This window comes from Protomyctophum bolini (genome assembly GCF_963924005.1).
Source record: "Protomyctophum bolini genome assembly, chromosome: 2".
Lineage (NCBI taxonomy): Eukaryota > Metazoa > Chordata > Actinopteri > Myctophiformes > Myctophidae > Protomyctophum > Protomyctophum bolini.
This window is the reverse complement of record NC_137863.1, coordinates 29,125,411-29,146,362: the sequence shown is the minus strand read 5'-3', so window position 1 is coordinate 29,146,362 and position 20,952 is coordinate 29,125,411. Positions and strand designations below refer to the sequence as shown.

The following is a 20,952-nucleotide window of genomic DNA, read 5'->3' as shown; positions in this document are numbered from 1 at the left end:
CAAGCCCCAGTTATCTCACAATAATTGTCTAAATGATCAGTCAACATCTGTTGATGAGTAACAGGGTACAGTAGATGACACTCACAGTGTGTGGATATATGCTGAACCATGTGTGTTGAGCTACAGATGCTCTCACAACACTCTGGTGCTCCAATTCCAGCCAGCCAAATCCAGGGAGCCAGTACCAAAATGAACAGTGCACTAAAAGAGCTGGTAAGTTGAACATATTCAGTATCCAGGGAGCCAGTACCAAAATGAACAGTGAACTAAAATAACTGGTAAGTTGAACATATTCAGTATCCAGGGAGCCAGTACCAAAATGAACAGTGCACTAAAAGAACTGGTAAGTTGAACATATTCAGTATCCAGGGAGCCAGTACCAAAATGAACAGTGCACTAAAAGAGCTGGTAAGTTTCCAGAATTATCACTTTTTCAAGTAAAAATAGCAGTACTTTTATTATATTTTGCAATTTACAGCTGATAGAAATTGGCCACGTTATATAAATTTAGCCTGTGTATCATATAATAATAATAAGGGTAATAATAATAATAATAATAATAATAATAATAATAGTAATTATTACAATTATTATTATTATTATTATAACAACAACAAGAACATATTTTAATAATTTGTAGTTTGAGTATTAGCTACATGTAACTAACCTTTTTTCTCCCTGGAAATAAAAACGTCTGGGTTTCCGAGGCTACCTAACCTTCAATTCAATTCCAGGTGCAGTACTGGAGGCTTTATCTGTTGGCCCTGGTGCTGGGGATCGGGGGATCATTTCAATATGGCATCCATGTTTCCATCATGACTTCTCCAGCAGAGGTACAGTATGAGACAAATCATCTTAAAGTGTTTATCCCATGATGTGTGCTCATGCATTAAACTGTGTTTTGATTAAAGGAGGCATTTTATTTTCTTAGTTCTTACAGTATATTGTGTAATGCATAAGGATGGAGTTGAGAGTTGAGAGTTTGTTACATTTTGTTAAGGTGTAAGGTGCAGAGTTGAGGCTATAAGTGTCACTGAACCAAATAATGTTATGCCAATAATAACCAATTTAATGTAATGCTTCTGTCCCTGGTGATGCATCAGGCCTTCTTCAGACATCTACCTGGTAGCTCTATACTGTAGGTACTCCATTACGGAGCTTTGTGTCCCTGCCTGGGTCCCTGTGTCTGTCCGAGCACCAACATAGTTTGGTTGGTTTTTCCATCACCAGAGACTTAACCACGTCTCTGTAGTCGGCTTCCTCACCTTGTGGTGTCATCTGCAAATGTAGCCTAATTGTGTTGGAGGCAGCTATGTGTGTTGTGAATGAACCCCGATGAGCCCCGATGTTTAGGGTCACAGTTGAGGCAGTGTATTTCTTAGCTGAAATTACAGTCTACCCACAGTGTTGATACTGCTGTTTTACAAATGTGCAAAGAGATGAACCATGAGGAGCTTGAAGGCGGCATCCATAATTGTGTGTGCTCACATACACAACAATGACACAGGTCTGTTTCTTGTGCAGTGTTCAATGATGTTTAATGCCATTCCTTCTCCTCTCTGCTTGTAGCATGTCCAGAGCTTTGTAAACCAGACATGGTTAGAGCGATATGACATTCCAGTGGATGACTCCACCAACATGCTCATCTGGTCCTTCATTGTGGCCATCTTCAGTCTGGGTGCATGGATTGGGTCTGTTCACAGTGGTAGCCTTCCTGTCAGACATGGCCGGTGAGACAGAAATATAAAACATACATACACACACTCATACACACCGCACATCCAGTGGTAATAATAAATGTTCTATGTTTCGGTAGGAAAAAGGCTCTTTTGATCAACAATGTGGTGGCTTTTGTGGGTGCTCTGGTTATGCTCAGCAGTCGCTTGGCCAAATCTTTTGAGATGATACTGCTGGGCCGATTTCTCTATGGATATAATGCTGGTATTTTTTTATTTATATATTGTGGATGTAGGTGTGTGCAGTGTACATGCTGTGTGGATATGTGTGAGTCTATGTGGATGCATACTTGTGAGAAATAATGCTATGATTTGATTGTGAACTTTGTGTTCCTTCACAGGCCTTGGACTGAGTGTACATTTAATGTACATAGGAGAGTGTTCTCCAAAGAAACTGAGAGGTTTTATGACACTTACGTCTTCTATTTTCATTGCCCTGGGAAAGCTGATGGGTCAAATACTTGGACTCAAGTAAGAATCAGTTGCTCAGATTGTGCAGCTCTCATCAGTACAAATCAAGATATTGACAAAGAACGGTATGTTTACATAAGATATGTTCAGCTTTTAAACTTATTTTAATCTCATAATCTTCAGGGAACTGATGGGCACTGAAGACAAGTGGCCGTATCTGTTAGCTGTTAGTGGTATTCCTGCCGTGCTCCAATTTGGGGCATTGTTTTTCTTCCCTGAGACACCTCGATACCTCTACATTGACAAAGGCGACATTGAAGGAAGCAAAAAAGGTGGACAGACTTGTTGCAAGAGTTCATTACATTTCATTGACATTAGCATAAATACTGGATTCTTCTTTAGCTTAGTGATATTGATGCCTCTGTAATTAAGTGTAACCTACGTTTAAAGTTATGCAGGAGCAGTTAAAAGGAATATGCAAGTGTATGAAATGAATGCATGACAATTAAGACTCATTTATACTTGATGTATGATTGATGGCATTTCTCGTGACAAATAAGACAATTTTGATCAGTTATATTATGGCTTCAGACTCTCACTAATTATGTAAGAAGTTGGGTTTCATTGCATGACTTGTGCATGTGTGTTGTTTGGTAGCTTTAAACTGGCTGTGGCAGGAGGAAGACCTGAAGTTGGAGCTTGAGGACATGAGGAAAGAGAAAGAGAGTGCACAGGGGGAGAAGGCAAAGTCTGTAAAGGATGTACTCTGTTCCCAGACTGTGAGATGGCAAATGCTGGCTCTTGCTATCCCCTGTGCTGGTGTACAATTCTGTGGCATTAATGCTGTGAGTTCATTTCACATTTCCTCTACAGATTTGATGGAAAAATAACAAAATGTAGGCCTACTGCAAGAACATCATCACAAAATCAGAGGCTTATATTCTTTGTGATCCTTGTGAAGAAACATCATTTAGCAACCGTGTGTGACGGCTACACCACACAATACTGCATGCACAATACTCAAATTTTAAGATCAAAACTTGTTCTACTATTAAGTAAATGTCCTTTCATTTTCTGTCCTGTCATCCAGCTTTACTTCTATGCTTTTGACATATTCCGCGAATCCGGAATGGAAGAGGACAAGATGCATTACTTGGCCATGGGCATTGGAGGAACAGAACTCATTACTATAACTCTTTGTGTAAGTATCCCATCACTGTGAGATTAATTGAACTGGAGTCATGATGAAGTCACACTGCAAGGTCATAATCTGTCTGCTTTTGTTGACTCCCTTAATTTTAATGCATCTGCTTTTCATCAGTCTCTGTTGATAGATCGTGCTGGAAGAAAAATTCTAATGGGATATGGTTATCTGTTGATGGGTGTAGCTATGTCCGTACTTACTATCATGCTGTCTATTAAGGTAATTAAACTCCAACAATACTCCACTTTCTACAGCGTGGTGCCTAACGGGCCTTGCTGTCCTCTCTGTCTCTATCTTGTCTCTGTATTTGTCCCCCCCAAAAGTAGACCACCGGTAATTATATAGCTCAGCTCCCTCTGCTACATGCATACATGAACATGTAGTATTCTAGCATACTGTGCCACAAGGCCAAGCTCATTATAGGAAATTAGAACACAAAGCTCAGATGTATCATTGTTGATGTAAGCATTGTTCAAGGTACACTGTAGACCAGTGGTTCTCAACCTTTTTTCACCAAGTACCATCTCAGAAATTATTTGGCTCTCCTACCACCATTATGACGTTAAAATACGTCAAACAAATATAGTAGCGTACAACTAACCTATCCCATCCTATTCACACAGCAGGGAGATTTGAACGGCACAAATTTGTGCTGGGACATCAAATCCGGCCTGGATGTCAACAAATTTTACTGGAGCAATAGTGCTGTAGGTCCGTCTGACTCCGAGACGTCCACCACTGGAGTTTTTACGTACAGCTGCTGCTGGTCAAAATATTCTCCTTAAGCCCTAACCACACCAAAGGGTCACCATGCAACTCCTTGGGTCCAAACGGTTGTAAGGAGTTAACGCTAAAACTGTCTCAACCAGTGACGTAGACTCCGTGGGGGTGGCGGGGCTCGAGCCCCCATGAGGAATTGGACCTGAATATAGCCTATATATTCGCCTCAGTTCGTCCCGTTTGTTCGCTCTCTAACCTTTGGTGTAGTTTGGGCCATTGAATTCCATGCGTTGAATCACTAGGGTCAACGTGCAACAAGCCATATCGCAGGGACAACGCTAAAACCATCTTCGGTGTGGTTAGGGCTGTACACCTTTATAGTTTCATCCCCCCCCCCCCCCCCCCCCCCCCCCCCCCCCAGACAGACTCTGTTTTTGTTTTTGTATTGGCTGCAACCTAATCCCAAAATAAAGCATAATAATAATCTATTATTTTCCAACAGGACCTGTATTTCTGGGTCCCTTATGTGAATATTGGCCTAATATTCTCTGTCATATGTATTTATGGACTTGGACCTTGTGAGTTTTGTTTCTTTAATACTGTATGTAACCCACACTACATTACTAGTCATTTCAGTACTGTTTACTGAAGCCAACTATTGTATTATTTTCCTCTCCTGTCAGCTGGAGTGTCCATGGCCCTCCCTGCTGACTTATTCCTGCAGGCCTGGCGTCCTTCTGCTTATGTAATCAGTGGGACCATCAACTGGTTAGGCCTGTTCTTCATTGGAATGTTCTTCCCTTACATAGTGGTGAGTTCTGTCTTATTCTGTCTAAGTTATATAGGTGTTTTGTGTAGTAGGTCCTGAAATATTGTGGTACTCTCCAGGGTTATCATCAGACATTTAGCGTTAGCCTAAAATAGCTGTGTCCCTATTAATGTGTATTTTAATTGATATTTCATGTGATCTTCTATAGGATGGACTTGGACAATACTGCTTCTTGATTTTTGTGGTTTACTGCATCTTCAGCTCAGCCTTCATGCTATATTTTGTCCCAGAGACCAAAGGAAAGACAAGTTTAGAAATTACAGAAGAATTCAACAAATTGAATTTCAAGAACAGGAGCACTGATATTGAAAAGTCTGACTTTGTTCTTGCAACAAAATTTTAAAATAAACGTTTAATTTATTATCTTTTTTCTATCATACTTTTATAATTGTTACGTTTTCATCATGGAGCTGGCGTTCTATTCCTCATTATGGTGAACAAAAATGTTACCAACAACAGAACATCACAGTTACACATTGAACAAGTTTAGTATTCTGCTAAATCAAATTGTTAGCTTTCAGGTATAGCCCACTATGCCTTCATTTAGAGGGGTTCTTCTTTGACTTCTTATGGGCGATATTGCTAGGGATTCCACATTAATTCGTCACCATAAGAACCAATAATTTGTATTCTTGAAACTATCAGGAACATCTTATTGCACTACACAAGATTGCATCTTGGTGCCAACAAGCTTTTATGTACGAATAAAAAATATTAATATTTTTGTTTCGCCCTCAAATAATAGTTTCAAGATATTTGAAAACTATTGTAAGCATACACATAGACGGAAAACACGAGTGCAACTGCACTAGCATAGTTAGAAATATAACTCTGGCCTGAAAATGAGTGCTAAAGTTTGAATTGAGTTTATCTGGCTTGATATGTCCACTTTATGTCCCAGGTATGGGGACATTGTGCATTTTTTGTTTAACTGTATGTAATGTGTTTTTTGTTTTGTTTATTTGCTTTGTATTTATGGACATTTCCTGATGTTTCTTTAAAGATTTTGTTTAGTGTTTGTGCTGCCATGTGGGTGTGGGGGGAAGAATATATGTAAATAATTGCTTTGAAATTACTATGTTGTAAAGAAAATAAATAAAAATGTCCCAGGTAATAAATATTTAACTTCCCTGTCATAATGCTTTATTAAATTATTAAGTATTGTTGATAAATAGTAAGGGTCACTCTCCATTTGTAGGATATAGTCACTTGTTATGTTTAACGTTATATAACTTTTCGTGGTAAAACTACTTTTCCAGTGTATATCATACTGTATACTGACCACAATTAACTGACAAAATGAGGTTATAGTAAGAGCTTTTTCAAATGCAATTTATTTTACACTCACCTCTGAACCAATAAGAGAGATGAGACTCAGTAACAAGTACAAAAACAAATATCTATAGAAAAGTATGCTTATATTGAAACATGTCCCAAGACATAATAAAACATGTATCTGACATGTTTCAGAACAATCTTCTCGATTACAATGATAAAATACCAAGTTAACATATTGTACATCTTGTTTGTCCATGTCGGTCTATACAAAAGTGTCAATGCAAGTCACTGTTTTAGCCTACCTTTTTTTTTTAAAGAGGTTTTAATCCACTGCTGTGCACAATCAGTATTTGGAAGGCACTTTGCAACAGACCAAAAGCAAACATCAAAACAGAAACAAATAAGTATCTAGGCCTAAATAGTGAATGAAATATTATATATTTGTGTACCAACATGAGACAAATCATAACATCCAATGAATTTACTACCATGTATTAAATATTGAGAATTTGTAACATAATGGTATACATTGCCTTAATAGCATTTCCCACAACAAAAAACACCCTTTATTCCCTCTACTAAATACTAGTGCATCACGGCAGAGTGGATCCAAAAAGGTGAACAAATTGGTCAAAGAGGTGAATTGAGAGTAAATTGAGAGCAAATTGAGAGTAATGAACAGTGGTACTACTGTTACCAACCAGTGATTGACACTCAGTCGTCCCCAACTCAACTCATATAAATAGTAAAATACTCAGTGTTAAATAAATTTTGAGTTAGAAATTGATAAATTGTCACTGAGGATTTTACGGTGTACCAAAACAGCATAATTAGGTTTACTCTCTGTACGCAGTGAAGACACTCAAACATCCATAACTTATTATCCCTCTACATAATGGAGAAAAATATATACACATAGACGAGAATCACTGACAAACATTGATCATATATTGGTTTGATCATATATATATTTATATATATATAGTATGTGTATATGAATGGTATATACACACTTGTTACAATCACAATATAATCATAAATAATGTAGGAATGTACTGAATTTAATAGACTAAGATAGCCACAAATAATTAAACTGAAGCAAACCAGGAAACACACACACGCACACACACACACAAAAACAAACACAGAAAGCCAACCAATTCAAAACACTCACATACCCACCCCAATCTGTTCATGTAACATTCTTTCCCCGTTTCCTGACCGATTTGCCATGTACCATGATTAATGGTTAAAGTTAACTGATAAAATGGTTTGATGAACTACAACTGATTTAAAGTGTTATGATTCAATATGACGTGTTTTGTACTACAAAGTTACAGTGCCCAACAAATCTGGTACATTTTCAGTGTTTTGACTGAAATCACAAGAGATTATTTTGTGTAATAAATAGCTTTCTGGAGGCTACATTAACAACTCAATATATCATGAAGTTATTTAACAAATTAATTCATAACATAATAGAACCTATTAATCAGGTTAGGTATGAGGCACTAAAGCTTGCACTTTACCTAGTTGTGTGCCAGTATTGCTCAATGAAAGTAACAGATCTACAAGCCGAGGCATAATGCATCCTTCTACAATGTGTTGTAAGCTTGTAGATATGCCATTGTCAGTGCACAACACCAGCACATGACTAAGTATCACTCAGGCTTAAAGAACGCACAATGAACTAAAGGAAGAGAGAAAGCCATGTAGAAAGATGAGGGGTTAGCTCCAGCTGTGAGTAGACTGGAGGGCACAGTTCATTGAAGCCTGTTCCTGTCACAGATAGGCCTACTCAATGACAAAGTATGAGCCACGTGATTTTGTTTCGCCAATTTACATTCTGAAACCGCAGTTCCTTTTCCACAATAACAGTAATAGAGTGATGGGCGACGCACTTGGCTAATCGTTAACGGGGACCATACAGAAATGCCCTCTTCACCTAGCACAAGCAAATCTGATAGAAGAGAGGCACTGATAGTGTGGGTAATTTAGGCACAGCCAAATACAAGAGAAAGAAACATTGTCAAATACAATACAAAGTTATGGATGATTTGAATTTATGATGGTTGCATTGGGTTTTGCCAGTCAAGAGCACGGCAGATAAGAATGTTCCTCGCCCATTCCTGCCCACAGCTGTATAGTAATGGCCTTAATCCTGCTTCAAAACAGATCACTGTTGCACAACACACACACATCACACACCCCTCTGTAGTCTGTACTCTGTATCTAACATAATTTAGCTTGTAAAATTATCAAAAATTGCAAACCACAAGATTTTTGTTTGACAAACAATATAAAAAGCTTTGTACACAAAACAGAGGGCATGAATAAGTTAACAAAATATAATCTACATTTCTTTGAATTTATGTCACACCGCAACTTGGTCCCCATTATAATACACGTGATTTCACATTTGAGTGATTGCCAAAAAAGACTGTGAAACGTTCTTATTTGAGGGGTTTTACAAAAGCATTCATAACAAGCTCATAGGGTCTTCATTACACATTAATGGAACATGATGGTAATTAACATACCGGGTAAGTACATTTTAGACAGAGATTATGCCATCTATTTTATAGGTGGCACTTTAACACCAATTCTTTGATACGGTAAGACTCACTGGTAGAACTTCTTTTCCTGGTTGACAGCCATTGCAATTGGAACTAGTTTAATAGCAGTGCCAATATTGAAGGAAGCAAGATTAGGGGGCAATAAAGGGCCCAATCCTTGAGTCCTTGGTATGACTCACTGGAGAAGGCAGTTACCTGCCAAAACATCAGTTTCTTTTTTCGCTGCTCCAAAAATAAAGTATTGGCACTTTGGCTACCAGTGTGTGAGGCCACCTTCTTGTCTCTTGAAGACTACCATTTATGGCTTACTGGCTGACCAACCATAATGGTGAAACATTTGAAGAAGTATTTTTTAATATTATAATAGCTTTCATGAATATGCCATAAAACATGAGCTTGTTATGCATACAGTGCTAATGTGACCCCCTAGAATTAAACTCTTACAAAAGACTGGTAGCAGAATTCTACCCAGAATTTAACCCCTGCCATATATATATATATATATATATATATATATATATATATATATATAAAGAAAGAAAGAAAAAAGAACGTGGGAAAAAAGATTCCTTGAAAGCAGCAGCATACAATATTCAAATAACAAATTCACTGATCTTGTTGTCCTTAATTTAAGGAGACGTGTCATTGTAGCCTTCTGAGTAAATAAGAATAAGCTAGAATAAGCAAGTAAAAGCAACTAAGAATGAGCCACTTAAAATGCAATGGCAAATGATGGTTTGTGATGCATTTCATAGCATTGACAAACTGGGGGAGTCGACAATAAGTAATTCCTTGCTCTAAGAATTTAAATGACTGACCTTGTACAAAGTAACAAATGTAGCTATGAAAGGTTGATTACACACACCCGAAACAAGGTCATACTAATGTCATTAAACCTCAAAATGATCAGATTAAAAATAAACCTTTGCAACATTTCAGAAAATACAAATATGTATTATAATAAAATAAAATGCTTTTCCCCACTCTGAAACAAAAAGAAACATGTCAGACTCCATGAAACAGAATAATAGCAGAGCTGAATGCACAGTGAGCGACACAATGAACAGCAGACTATTCTTGGGGCAAATTCTTCCCAAATAAAGAGGATCTAGGGAGAGGGCAGGGGGTTGGGGCCATCAAACAAACCTTGTCCTAAGAATGAGAAATATATCATAATTCCCAGCAGCATGTCACTTCCCTCCAAAGTCCATCCCGCTCTGACCTGCCTCGGGGTCAACCAGTGACGCAGCGAAAGCAGACTGGACTATCTGAAAGCCGAAGGACTCGAGCAGAGACATGTTCTGTTGAGGGGAAAAGGGGGAGCTCAGAGTGGGAGCCAGTTCTCCCAGTCCAGACACTGTTCCCCCCTGGCATTTCTGAGCTTTGTGGACTCGATGCTGGTGCTTGTTGAGGTAGGACTTAGTGCGGAAGGCCTGACCACAGATGCCACAGGTAAACTTCTTTTCAGGATCCGTCTTGGCTTTTGATCCCTCTGGAGAAGCCAGCACCCCGGCAGAGGGTCCATTACAGGCTAAGTTGGACATCTCAAGCTCCTCCCCATCAAGCTTGTGTGGAGATCTGAGCTCGCTCCCATTGGACAATTCCCCAAACGAAGGGTCAGATTCCTCAGATTCCAGATGTGGACATTTCCCAGCATTCTCCTGCCCGTCTGAGGTCAACAGAGTATGAGGGAGGGGACAGACCAAGAGACAAAAGACAAGATGCAAAGAGAGACAGAGAGCCTTGAATTAGCACAATATACATTTAAAACAAGGTTAATTTAGAACCATTTTGCAGTAGTTGACAACCACCTGGAACAGTTTAAGGTTTAGGCGTAGTTCTGTGCTCTAAATAAAAATCAGACCTGTCTGAAGTGAGTGGTGCAACAGCGCCCCCTTTTGGTACCCTAAACATAAGGACATACAGACATAGCTGTTCCTTGGAGTGATTGCACCAATCAAAAAGGGGGAAAAGTAACAATTGACCCAACCTAATACATGCTTCTTTGAGAAGTAAATCTGGAAATCTGCCTCATGAGCAATCCTTGTATGCGACTACAGTTAATTTAATCTAGAAGTGGAAGTCCAATCTAGGCCAATGTCGTACGAATCTTCTGTGCTCATCCAATCAGTGGGCCGTGTTCGCACCATTACCCCCGCCCACCCTCCTGCTGGACTGTACTGACCTGCAAGAGGGCCATGGAAGGGGAAGCCAGGTGCGCCGGCAGAGCGACACTCCCAGAAATATGGAGCCCCACCTGACTTCCCCAGCAGCAGCTCAGGCTGCAGGCCCAAGGCTGGAGGGCCCGGCTGAGGAAGAACCGGGATTCCAGAGAGCCTGTGAAAGCGACCCTCTGCCTCAGGGAAGGTCACAAGCAGCTGGTGACTGGCGCACAGGTCTACACGACACCCGGCCAGAGAGAGAGGAAGGGGAAGGGACAGACATAACAGGCCAGCGGAAACCACATTACCTTCATTTCACCACTGATATTTGCATTACCGTCTGTAAATTCTCAGACCAAGTAAGCAAGCAGTATTCACTTATTTTGAATCTTACTTCATTCAGATCACTGAGACAAAGGTGAATTTATCACTATTCCAACAGATTGCTAATTGGTGGGGCCTGGTGTCTGTGTCACAGTAGCTTCCAACTCAGCCATTTCATTATCAAAGGTAATTCATGATGGCAAAGCTACATTGCATAGGCCTCTTCTATGACAAAGATTTAAATGGACTTGTAATCTTTGTGGTTTACATAACTGGAGGCAAATAGCCAGTTATATTAAATGAAACCAGGTTTAGCTTAAACTGAACCGTACACAAATTATGTGATATAAGGACAGCACTCATTCTTGGCCATGTTCACTTGCAAGAAAGATATACTTGCATTGTTGTTTATTTAAATTCATCATGTGCCCTTTTTTGTAAAATTATGCTTAGTCCCTTTATGAGATAGGATTTGGTACATAGCAGAATAAAGACACTGTCCATAATCAATTTAAACCCAACAAAGTGCAAACTTTTGCAAACCAACTCTATTATGAAACTCACACTAAATCAACAATTTAGAGATAACCAACCATAGGTTTTCAGCTATAAAGACTGGCTGAATGACAGCAAATGAAAATGTCTAAACTATAAGATTTCCTCCAGTGTCAACTGACGGTTAAAGATACATATTTATTGTCTCTAAGAACCTGGTTTTCATAAAAAAAGGCACATTTTAAATGTTGCACTGTAAACAGAGCACACATGACAATCATGCAACATCAACGCATTGCTGAACACCTGGTGATGGACAGGCCAAGCAGAAACATCACACGACCATGGCCATGCTAAACACGCAGGCAAAATCAAATAAAAAGGCTTATTACTTGTCCAGATACTTGGCTGTAAACAAAATGCAATGACTTATCTTAATGTTCCTGTAGACTGCACTATTTTGGCTATCATATACATTCATTAGATATGACACTGGACAATGGGAGATAAAATCTTGATTATCTACCAAGGCAGAGTCTTTAAATAAATACTTTTTGAAATGTCTATGGGAAAAATGCATTGGGAATTATTTCCTGGGCCTGGTGCCGTCATGAAAGGGGGCGGGACTGCGACACTCTATACCACATGGATATACAACATGGACAACTACTATATGGACACTATATTTAATGTATTTAAGAATTGATTTCACTCAGTGGAATTCGGTGGAACGGGACATTCAGGGGAACTTTTCTAGTGGAAGAATAGCTTGCTTCACTCCAGGACTCAAATTAAGTGTCCAACAGTTTCAAACACCATTCGGTTCCCCAGCACTAAAGCTACAATAACAATTACTCTGACCTGAAGATGCTGGGATTCCATATTGACAGCTTTAGAAACATCCGACTCAAAAATGCATGCAACTTGAATGAATTCATTCGGACTACTAAAAAAGGTTTAGTCTGAATAGGTCTTAGTCACAAACGTTCAACGTGGAGAAAGTGAACATCATATTTAGTCATTGTTTACATCCAATTGTAAACAAACATTGCATATCACGGTGTTACCGTATAACCATGCAGTCAAAATCTTCAACAATGTTCAATCTGTTCTGAACTTGACCGCTATAGTTAGCCAACAGAAAAACAACCAGCCAATGAAGTCTGAAAGTAGCAATGTATGAAGAAAAACAGCTTGGCAGCAGCAGAGGTTGATGTGCGCTTATGTTTTAAGCACAGACAAAAAACAAAAATAATGCAACAGCATGTTTCCTCCATAAAGCAGCAGAGCAAATGAAAGCCAGAAACATGAAAGGTTGGGGTGGAGCAGACGGCTGCTTGCCTTCCACTGAGCACTGGCGTCCCGTGTGATAAGGGGTGCCGTTGTGAATCTGTGTCCCCCCCCTTGACTCAGGGAATACGTGCATTGTGGCAGGGTGGGGCAGTGGTGAGCTGTGGTGTGCCTTTATGTGCACCTTAAGGTAGGACGCAGTGGAGAAACCTGGGACACATAGAAGAGCAAAGGAGACGGCAGTTGTTGGAGACACCCAGCCCTATTATGACAGGGGCCTCCTGTAATCAAAAACAATCATCAGCAATACGTGTACCCAAAGTCAATCCTGACAGCTCTGGAACTTTGATTAACACTTGAAGACCAGAGTTTATCTGAAATTTAGATTTCAAGACTGAACTGAATTTCTGCCTCTCTGAACTGCAAATGTCACACTGAAGGAACACAGGAACATCCATGTGAATCCTACTAGGAGTGAGAGCAATGCTCCTCCTTCGCAACTATGAGTGTTAAATGAGACCTGGGTGAGATCTGGCTTGAATCCCCAGTTACTTCTCACCAACTTGCAAGAGCAAATACAAATTCAGTGCACGATTTACATACCGTAATTTTACGGTAACGTAAAACAAAAGTCACATCATGTATACTGTCATGTTCTCTTTGCCTGTTAATCTGGTTATATCTTATGTTTGTGCCACCCTCTGGCTGTCAATAGCTGCATGTGCGGGTAAGCATCTTGAGAAGGAGGTGTTAACGGTGTTTCTTTGCTAGCTCGAGGAGCAGTAGTTGACAGATTTCGAAACTGTTTTACAGTCTTATGATCATGGAATCTACCTGAAGCTATTTTCCAATGTGGAGACACAATTCCTGATCATTAACACACACACACACACACACACACACACACACACACACACACACACACAGGTGTGCAGCATATTAAGTATTTAACCTGATAAACCCACTTATCATATATGTATTGAATTGACTGCGCAATTAAAAAACAAACATCCACTCTCTGAAAGATCATGCATGTAGGAAATAACCAGGTGTACCACTGCTTACAGAAATACAAAAAGCTAAATGTATGTACAATATTTGAATCACTGTGCACCAACCATGCACTAACATTGTGAGAAAGAAACAGCCTAACCGCACAAGACAACACAACCAGGGGTTCATTTTCATTATAGTTTACATTCCACCAGATAAAAGTGACTCTCCTATGCAAGTCACCAGAAGACACAAATGCACAGCTTATCCAAGTGTTGGCCTCGTGGAAGGTACATGTAGTGGTTTACATTGTGCAACAATGTGTGTTCCTCGGATAACGAAATAGAAGGTATTTCCTTAACCACCAGGTGACCCCGTTTTGTTTTTATTTATCGTTTTGACCACCAGAGAGAATTGGATTACAGTTTACTGGAAAAAGACAATTGATTAATATCAGCCAAATGTGTGTGCAGTGTACATTAGATTACCGGTACACAAGTGTTTAACAAGTGTTAAATTATGCACTAAGGTTTGGTACGACATCTGTAAAGGTATGCTACTGTTCTATCATTGCTAATATTATTTAACAATTTTCTATGCAGTGTATTTTTATTTTCGTTCTATTTTTATTACTACTCCTTTTTTCCCCTTGCAGTATTGTCTCTGCATCTGAGAAGAGTGGGAGGGTAAGTGGGCGGACGGGTGGGAATATTCATTGCATATATACATACGTATGTATGTTTATGGATAACGACCTCATATGGGAGGGATTTAAAAAAAACAAAGAAAAAAACAATAAACAGATAAAAAATGCACTAAGAGGGATGTTGGTCTAACAAAATCGATTAAATAGTCAGTCAGTTTAGGCAGTAAAAGATAATTTTGTAGAGCCTGCATGACATTTATGCATCGCATTAATGGGAACATTGATTTCCTTGCATATGAAATGCGCCAACCTCTCCTGAAATTCTACAGGCCTTATTTTACTTAGATTTCATGCAGCTGAGGTACAGACGTTATGGATCAGAAGATCACACCAATCTTTCTCATATTGTGAACGACCCTGTCCTACAGTCATTGAGAAATGATGCAGAATTGTAACAAATACGATTTCAGACTTGCCAATCGTCCATATTTTTGAATAGTCATTTTTATTTCAGAATCCTGCTCCTTGCTAAGTTAGCCAATATGTCACTTAGCAATAACATAATAGCAATTGTAATTTTTCTGTGGGGTAAAATCCATTTAGCTACAAAATGGTGCATTCTTTTTTAATTATTATTTTACTAAATCAATAGCAGAATTTCCCTATTAAAAAAATATGAATTGTTGACATTGTCCAAGTTGGGATGTAAATCAGACATGTTTTTCATTCATCTTACCCCCACTTGCTGTGTACACTGGTATTTAATCTAGTATTCAACTGAACTCAACTATTGGAATGTGGGACATAAATTGTTTTTGCCAATTAAAAAGCGAGTTTTGTTTTAGAATTAGTAGCTATAACAGTTGAAGAATTTAAAGAAAAGCCATTAATACAATGTCATAGACTGAATGTGAAACATGTGAATAACGTTTTTTTTTTAACCTTTTTTACTTTACTACACTACACTTTACTGTAGTGTGTATGAGCATGTGTACTGATACCATAATATAGCAGTGTATAGCATGTAATATTGTCCAGTTACCTTTGTTACAAATACCACAGTAGTTATGATTCCCTTCACTGTGTTTCTTGAGGTGGTCTGTCATATATGCAGCCCGCAGGAACTTGCCACAAATTTTACAGGGGATTTTGTCCTCATGGCAAGCAAGGTGTGATCGCAGGCGATCTCTTGTAGCGAAAGAAGCATTACAAATCTGAAAAACATTAATTAACATCACCACCTTCTCACATAATATGCAAAAATGTCCTGTACCATATGTTGTCCACTTATTTTACTGCAAGAACTAATGAACTCAAATTGTTTATTTTTAAGTAATAAAATCAATAGCATAAGCTTTTTTCTATTTTCAATATTCACAGAGCGACCATTTTGCTTTCACATCATATTTGCGGTTTTGGAAGAAGAAATAACTTAATAGCAAATTGGCCACTGTTTGAATATGGTGAATAGGTATATCCCAAATGTCACCTGGCACTTGTGGGGTCTCTCCGTCGTGTGAACTTGTTTGATATGCCCATTCAGATGGTCTGGTCTGGAATGAAAAGGGAAAATAACTATTCTGTGTCATCAACTCCAAGTGTCTCAACATTTTCAGTTATACTGAGGCAAGTGGCAACAACCTTTGGCCTGGGACTAGCCCCGCTCGGAACCCTACGTAAAGTTTCTGACATTTGGATGACTTTACGTAGGGTTCCGTCCCATCTCTCCCACGCTAAATGGAATACAGACGTACATACGTTCGGAAATGGTCGTGCTGCTCTTTTTTGATGGGGGTTAGATGTTTCAAAAGAAGCATATAGGAGCTATAGGAGACAACGGAAACGTCAGAGAATTTTACTTTGGCGCAGAAGCCGTTAAGTACTTTGTTTGACCGTTTTGGCAGCTCTGAAATTCTCTCTTCCTTCCTTCCTTGACTTCCTTATTGACATCCCATTGTACCGCCTCCAGCACCGACACTGGCTAGCTGCGACAGAGCAGATCAGAGGCAGGAACGTAGGGACTCGCGCAGCTAGCCAGCTCCTATATGCTTCTTTTGAAACATCTAACCCCCATCAAAAAAGCGCAGCATGACCATTTCCGAACGTAAGTACGTCTGTATTCCATTTAGCGTGGGAGAGATGGGACGGGAACCTACATAAAGTCATCCAAATGTCAGAAGCTTTACGAGCGGGGCTAGCCTGGGACCAGAACTCCAGGAGGTGAAACAATGCATCAACAATCATGCAGACATCTCAGGCAGGGGCCTGTTTCACGAAATTTGGATTAGAGATTAAGCCGGGATTTAACACATATCCTGGCTTAATATATCCTGGATCAGCGATTAACCGGTTTCATGAAAGCTGGTTAATCTTGCCAGATTCATTTAACCAGTTAGCCTGGATATGTTGAGGCTTGATTCGGTTTCATTAAAGTGATGCTACATTAGTTACCATGGAAACTAATGCTTTGGACTTAGCCTGCTCCGGACCAGGCTAACAGCCAGGTTTAACCTAATCCTGATCTATTTACTGTTCATTAAGCAGTCAAACTGATCACAAACCAATGATGTTTTCCAGACTTATTCAATTAGTATGGGTTTATGTTGCCTTATTTGTATCGGTCTGCATTAAAGGACTAATTTAAGCACAATATAAAATCAAATAACCAAAATATATAGGCTGCACAAAATCAGCTGCTTTTGGTGAATGTTCCCCATGAATAGGTTTGCTGTCGTGCAAGTGCACAGTTAAGAATAATTATTATATTATATTAATTTTTATTATTATAATTTTTTGTAAAAGTGAAAACCACTAAATATTACCATTACTCATTGTTTTACAACATATTACCATTGTAACGTTTCACCCACTACTAGTCCTACATACTTACACCTAGAAACTCCATTCAAACCTATTTAGGTTCATCCTACGGTGGACATGTGTGCCTGAAAAGGAATCTTTGAAATGTTTCATAGTTTTAGAAATATAGTGCTTTCAAATTTGAGAATTTTACAATGGGGCTCAATGGCAGACATTGGCATGTCAAAAAAGCACTTTCACCTAGAAACTCCATTCACACTTTTTATTAATGAGCTTACTGTGGAGACGCATGCTGGAACTTTTTACTTTGAAATGTTTTAGAGTTTCTGAGTTATTTAACTTAAACGCCCAATGCATTCTCAATGGAAATAGCACAAACTTTGGCATGCTACATGAACCCATGACCCTCACCAGTCTGGCCCCTGTCTGGACAACAACCCCCTTCCCCAAAGGTAGCTCCCTCAGAGGAGGGAGTTATGGCCAAATATCACAATGCGACAATATCATTATGCTTACAATATTAAGAATTCTGTTTTAAGTTAATAGTAGTGGTAAAATGTAAACTATATTTTTGGGGTAGTTAATCATTCAGTCTATCCATTATTGAGAGTATGTTCTCTCTTTAATTACAGCAGCAGCATTTATTTTAGAAGCTTAAGTCCTTGAATAGATTAGTAAAGATACTGTAATGCAACTATTAAGGATGCAAACTGCCATAATACCCCATCAGTAAATCTGTGTTCCACAGATTGGGTCTAGAGACAAAAAGCCAGGCTATCTATTCAGCCAGGCTTGCTGATCCCGGCTCGCCAAATCCGCCAATTCTGAGCCTCGCTTGGCTTTAGTGGAACAGAATAAACCAGGCTGTAAAGACCAGGATTGAAAAAGCCTGGTTTTGGCCTAAATCCTGGATTAGTTAATCCAAGTTTCGTGAAACAGGCCCCTGGTGGAACATAACACTAAATAAGAGATCTGTGATTTAATCAATCTTAACATTCAGGTGCTTGCATTGATTTAATTTAATTTAATATACGTTGTATAGTCTAACATTTTGCATTGCAGCTGTACAGCACCTGGTGGTAAGGTAGCTACATATCAAAAACTGACTCCCCCTACTTTGAATGAGTATAATGATGTAAAACATGACTTAGAATTGATACTTAATTAATACATTAATTTAAATTATAATCCCACAAATCAAGCAAAGATTGTACTTTTGTGCAACAGTGACAAACTAAGGTGTTAGTGATTAGTTGGTAATTGGTTTTGCGGTCAACAATAACCCTAGGGGATGTAATTTACTACTACCAGTAAATACATCTATTACGCAAGAGTGTACGAAATACCGAACAATTTCAGACTAAAACCACTCCGGATATTCAGTGTAGAATCGGATCCCAGGGATAAAAAGAGTATCAGTAGGCCTAGTTCTATGTCTGTGGCCTAATAATATATATCAACATATATCAAAGTAGTGGTCCTTGAAATTAAGTGAGAATTATTGGCCTAGAACAGTGGTTCTCAAAGTGGGGTCCAAGGATACCCAGGCCAGGGTTTCCTTGAGGGGTAATTCCGTTTTAAGGGGGCAAGTCTACAACTCTGAGAATGTACTTGTGTAATTGATTAGCTCTGGTGCTAGTACCAGAGCTAGTAATTGATGTAATTGAAATTGGTCAATTTGTACACTCAGTGTTATGGGATTCCTTGAAATTAAAGTTTGAGAACCACTGGCCTAGACGACGTAAAATATTGCACACTTTGGGGCGAAGCTGCACTCCAGGCTCTAATAAATCCAAACAACTCTCGAGTTACAAACAACGCACTCACCTGGAAAAACCTTTACCACAACTCTGGCACACATAGGGTTTGCCAACGGAGCCGTCGTGTGATCGCACATGGTACGACATCCTGTCCTTGCGTTTGAACCGCAGCCCGCACACATGACACGCGTACGGCTTCTCCCCGGAGTGAGAGAGCTTGTGTCGGTTCAGGTGGTAAACATCACGGAACACCTTCCCGCAGATGTCACAGCCCACGTGTCGCCTGGTCCGCTCCCGTTTACGGTTATGATCCAACGTGACTCCGCCGTGTAATAACGGCACGCCATTTTCTAGCAGCCCCGCTTGAGGATGAGATATCAAAGTGATGCCACCCTCCGTGGGCACACCGTTGTTGTTGCTGTTGATGCCACCGCCGGTGGCCGCGCCATGCTGCGCTTCGTGGTTCTTCAGACGCTGTGGTTCTGTGAACGCTTTGCCACACGTTCTACAGGGAAACAACGCGTTGTCTTTAATAGGGGTGCTGTGGTTAAAATGTAAAGGTTCCATGACCGATCCTTTCTTTGGTCTGCCCCGGCTTCTCTTTGACCCGAGAGAGCCGCTGTCGTCGTGGAAGGAGTCGTTCACCTCCTCGGGCAGTCCGTCCACAGGCTGCAGGACAGGCATCGACGAGTCGGTACCGTCCTCCAATAACACCGCGCCATCGGTGTTTTGGGTTCCGTCCATAATATGCGTTTGTCCGTTGTTTGCAAAGGAGGGCACTCCGTTCACCAACATGCCAGTCCCGTTCACCATAACGTGATCCTGTTGTTGTTGGGCCACCGGGAACCCCGGATCGGAGGAGCCCGCGGTGGCCTGGAACAGACTGGCATCTCCTCCCCGAGCGGTCGGAACCAGGATCTGAACGTTGGATTGTTTGATCACCTCCTGGCAGATCTCGATCACGGATCTCATCAACAGAAACTTGGCAGCTGTCATCAACTCCGGGAAACATTCCAGCCGCACCACAATCCTGGACGTGTAGGCGAAGTCCAGGATGTCTCTGAAAACTTTGGGGCTGATCGTGTGCATTTCCAGCTCCTTGGCGTCCCCGTCGCCTCCCTCCGCAGCCCTACAACTGAACACCGACTCAAAGTACTCGCTGCAGGCGGCCAGCACGGCTCTGTGTGCGGGGAAGCTCTCCTCCCCTACGCGGAGGATCACGTCGCAGAACCTGCCTCCATCTTTCCTTTGAACGTTGAGGTTGTGTAGCATCTCCGTGCTGTGTTTGCTCACCTGGTAGGTGTAGGAAGAACTCCAAGACGGCTCCACTACCTTCTCCATGCCGGATTCATCCAATACTGATAGTGTTCGCAACAATCGTTGTGGAAGTAGAGGACAGTTTAGAGATTATACCTAAAAAAACATAAGCAGCCCTCCCGTCCGTGTAGCATGTAGACGCTAGCAGCAGCAGAAAGATGGCAGCCCCTCAGCTTCCTGTGAACTTCGACCTCAGTTTCTTGTAAGGGGTGGGGGTCGCTCTGTTTTAACGTTCTCTCCCTTAAAACGTGCATGTGACGTGACCACTTGATCTTGAGCCTCCTTATCTGTGTGCCATTATCCAGAGGAACTAACGTCCAGTAAGATCACACTATGACCATGTTCCTTCCACAACCAAACTAGTAAGTACATTTCTCTTCCTGGTCTCTAG

At 40.2% G+C, this 20,952-nt stretch overlaps 2 protein-coding genes across 3 annotated transcripts; one reads left to right on the top strand and one right to left on the bottom strand.

Annotated features, from left to right (window-relative positions):
- Nucleotides 1-384: 384 nt before the first annotated feature.
- LOC308324716 (solute carrier family 2, facilitated glucose transporter member 11-like) lies at nucleotides 385-5,243 on the top strand (the record flags this gene model as incomplete). The annotated part of the gene is made up of 12 exons (XM_080776957.1): nucleotides 385-408; nucleotides 735-833; nucleotides 1,570-1,730; nucleotides 1,817-1,941; nucleotides 2,078-2,207; nucleotides 2,331-2,479; nucleotides 2,805-2,992; nucleotides 3,238-3,348; nucleotides 3,469-3,570; nucleotides 4,574-4,649; nucleotides 4,755-4,882; nucleotides 5,049-5,243. 12 exons carry the CDS (start codon nucleotides 385-387, stop codon nucleotides 5,241-5,243), a joined length of 1,488 nt encoding a protein of 495 aa, XP_080633083.1.
- A 981-nt stretch (nucleotides 5,244-6,224) lies between these two features.
- Nucleotides 6,225-20,901, bottom strand: patz1 (POZ/BTB and AT hook containing zinc finger 1). 2 transcript variants are annotated; one of them, XM_080776860.1, is made up of 6 exons: nucleotides 19,312-20,649; nucleotides 16,154-16,217; nucleotides 15,707-15,878; nucleotides 13,077-13,235; nucleotides 10,940-11,152; nucleotides 6,225-10,423 (listed from the first exon to the last, which is right to left on the bottom strand). In XM_080776860.1, the coding sequence occupies exons 1-6, from the start codon at nucleotides 20,583-20,585 to the stop codon at nucleotides 9,945-9,947; spliced, it is 2,361 nt and encodes a 786-aa protein (XP_080632986.1). In that variant the 5' UTR covers nucleotides 20,586-20,649; the 3' UTR covers nucleotides 6,225-9,944. The 2 variants fall into 2 exon arrangements, with proteins under 2 accessions (XP_080632986.1, XP_080632985.1); XM_080776859.1 differs by lacking the exons at nucleotides 10,940-11,152; nucleotides 13,077-13,235 and having other exon boundaries at nucleotides 19,312-20,901.
- Nucleotides 20,902-20,952: the final 51 nt, after the last annotated feature.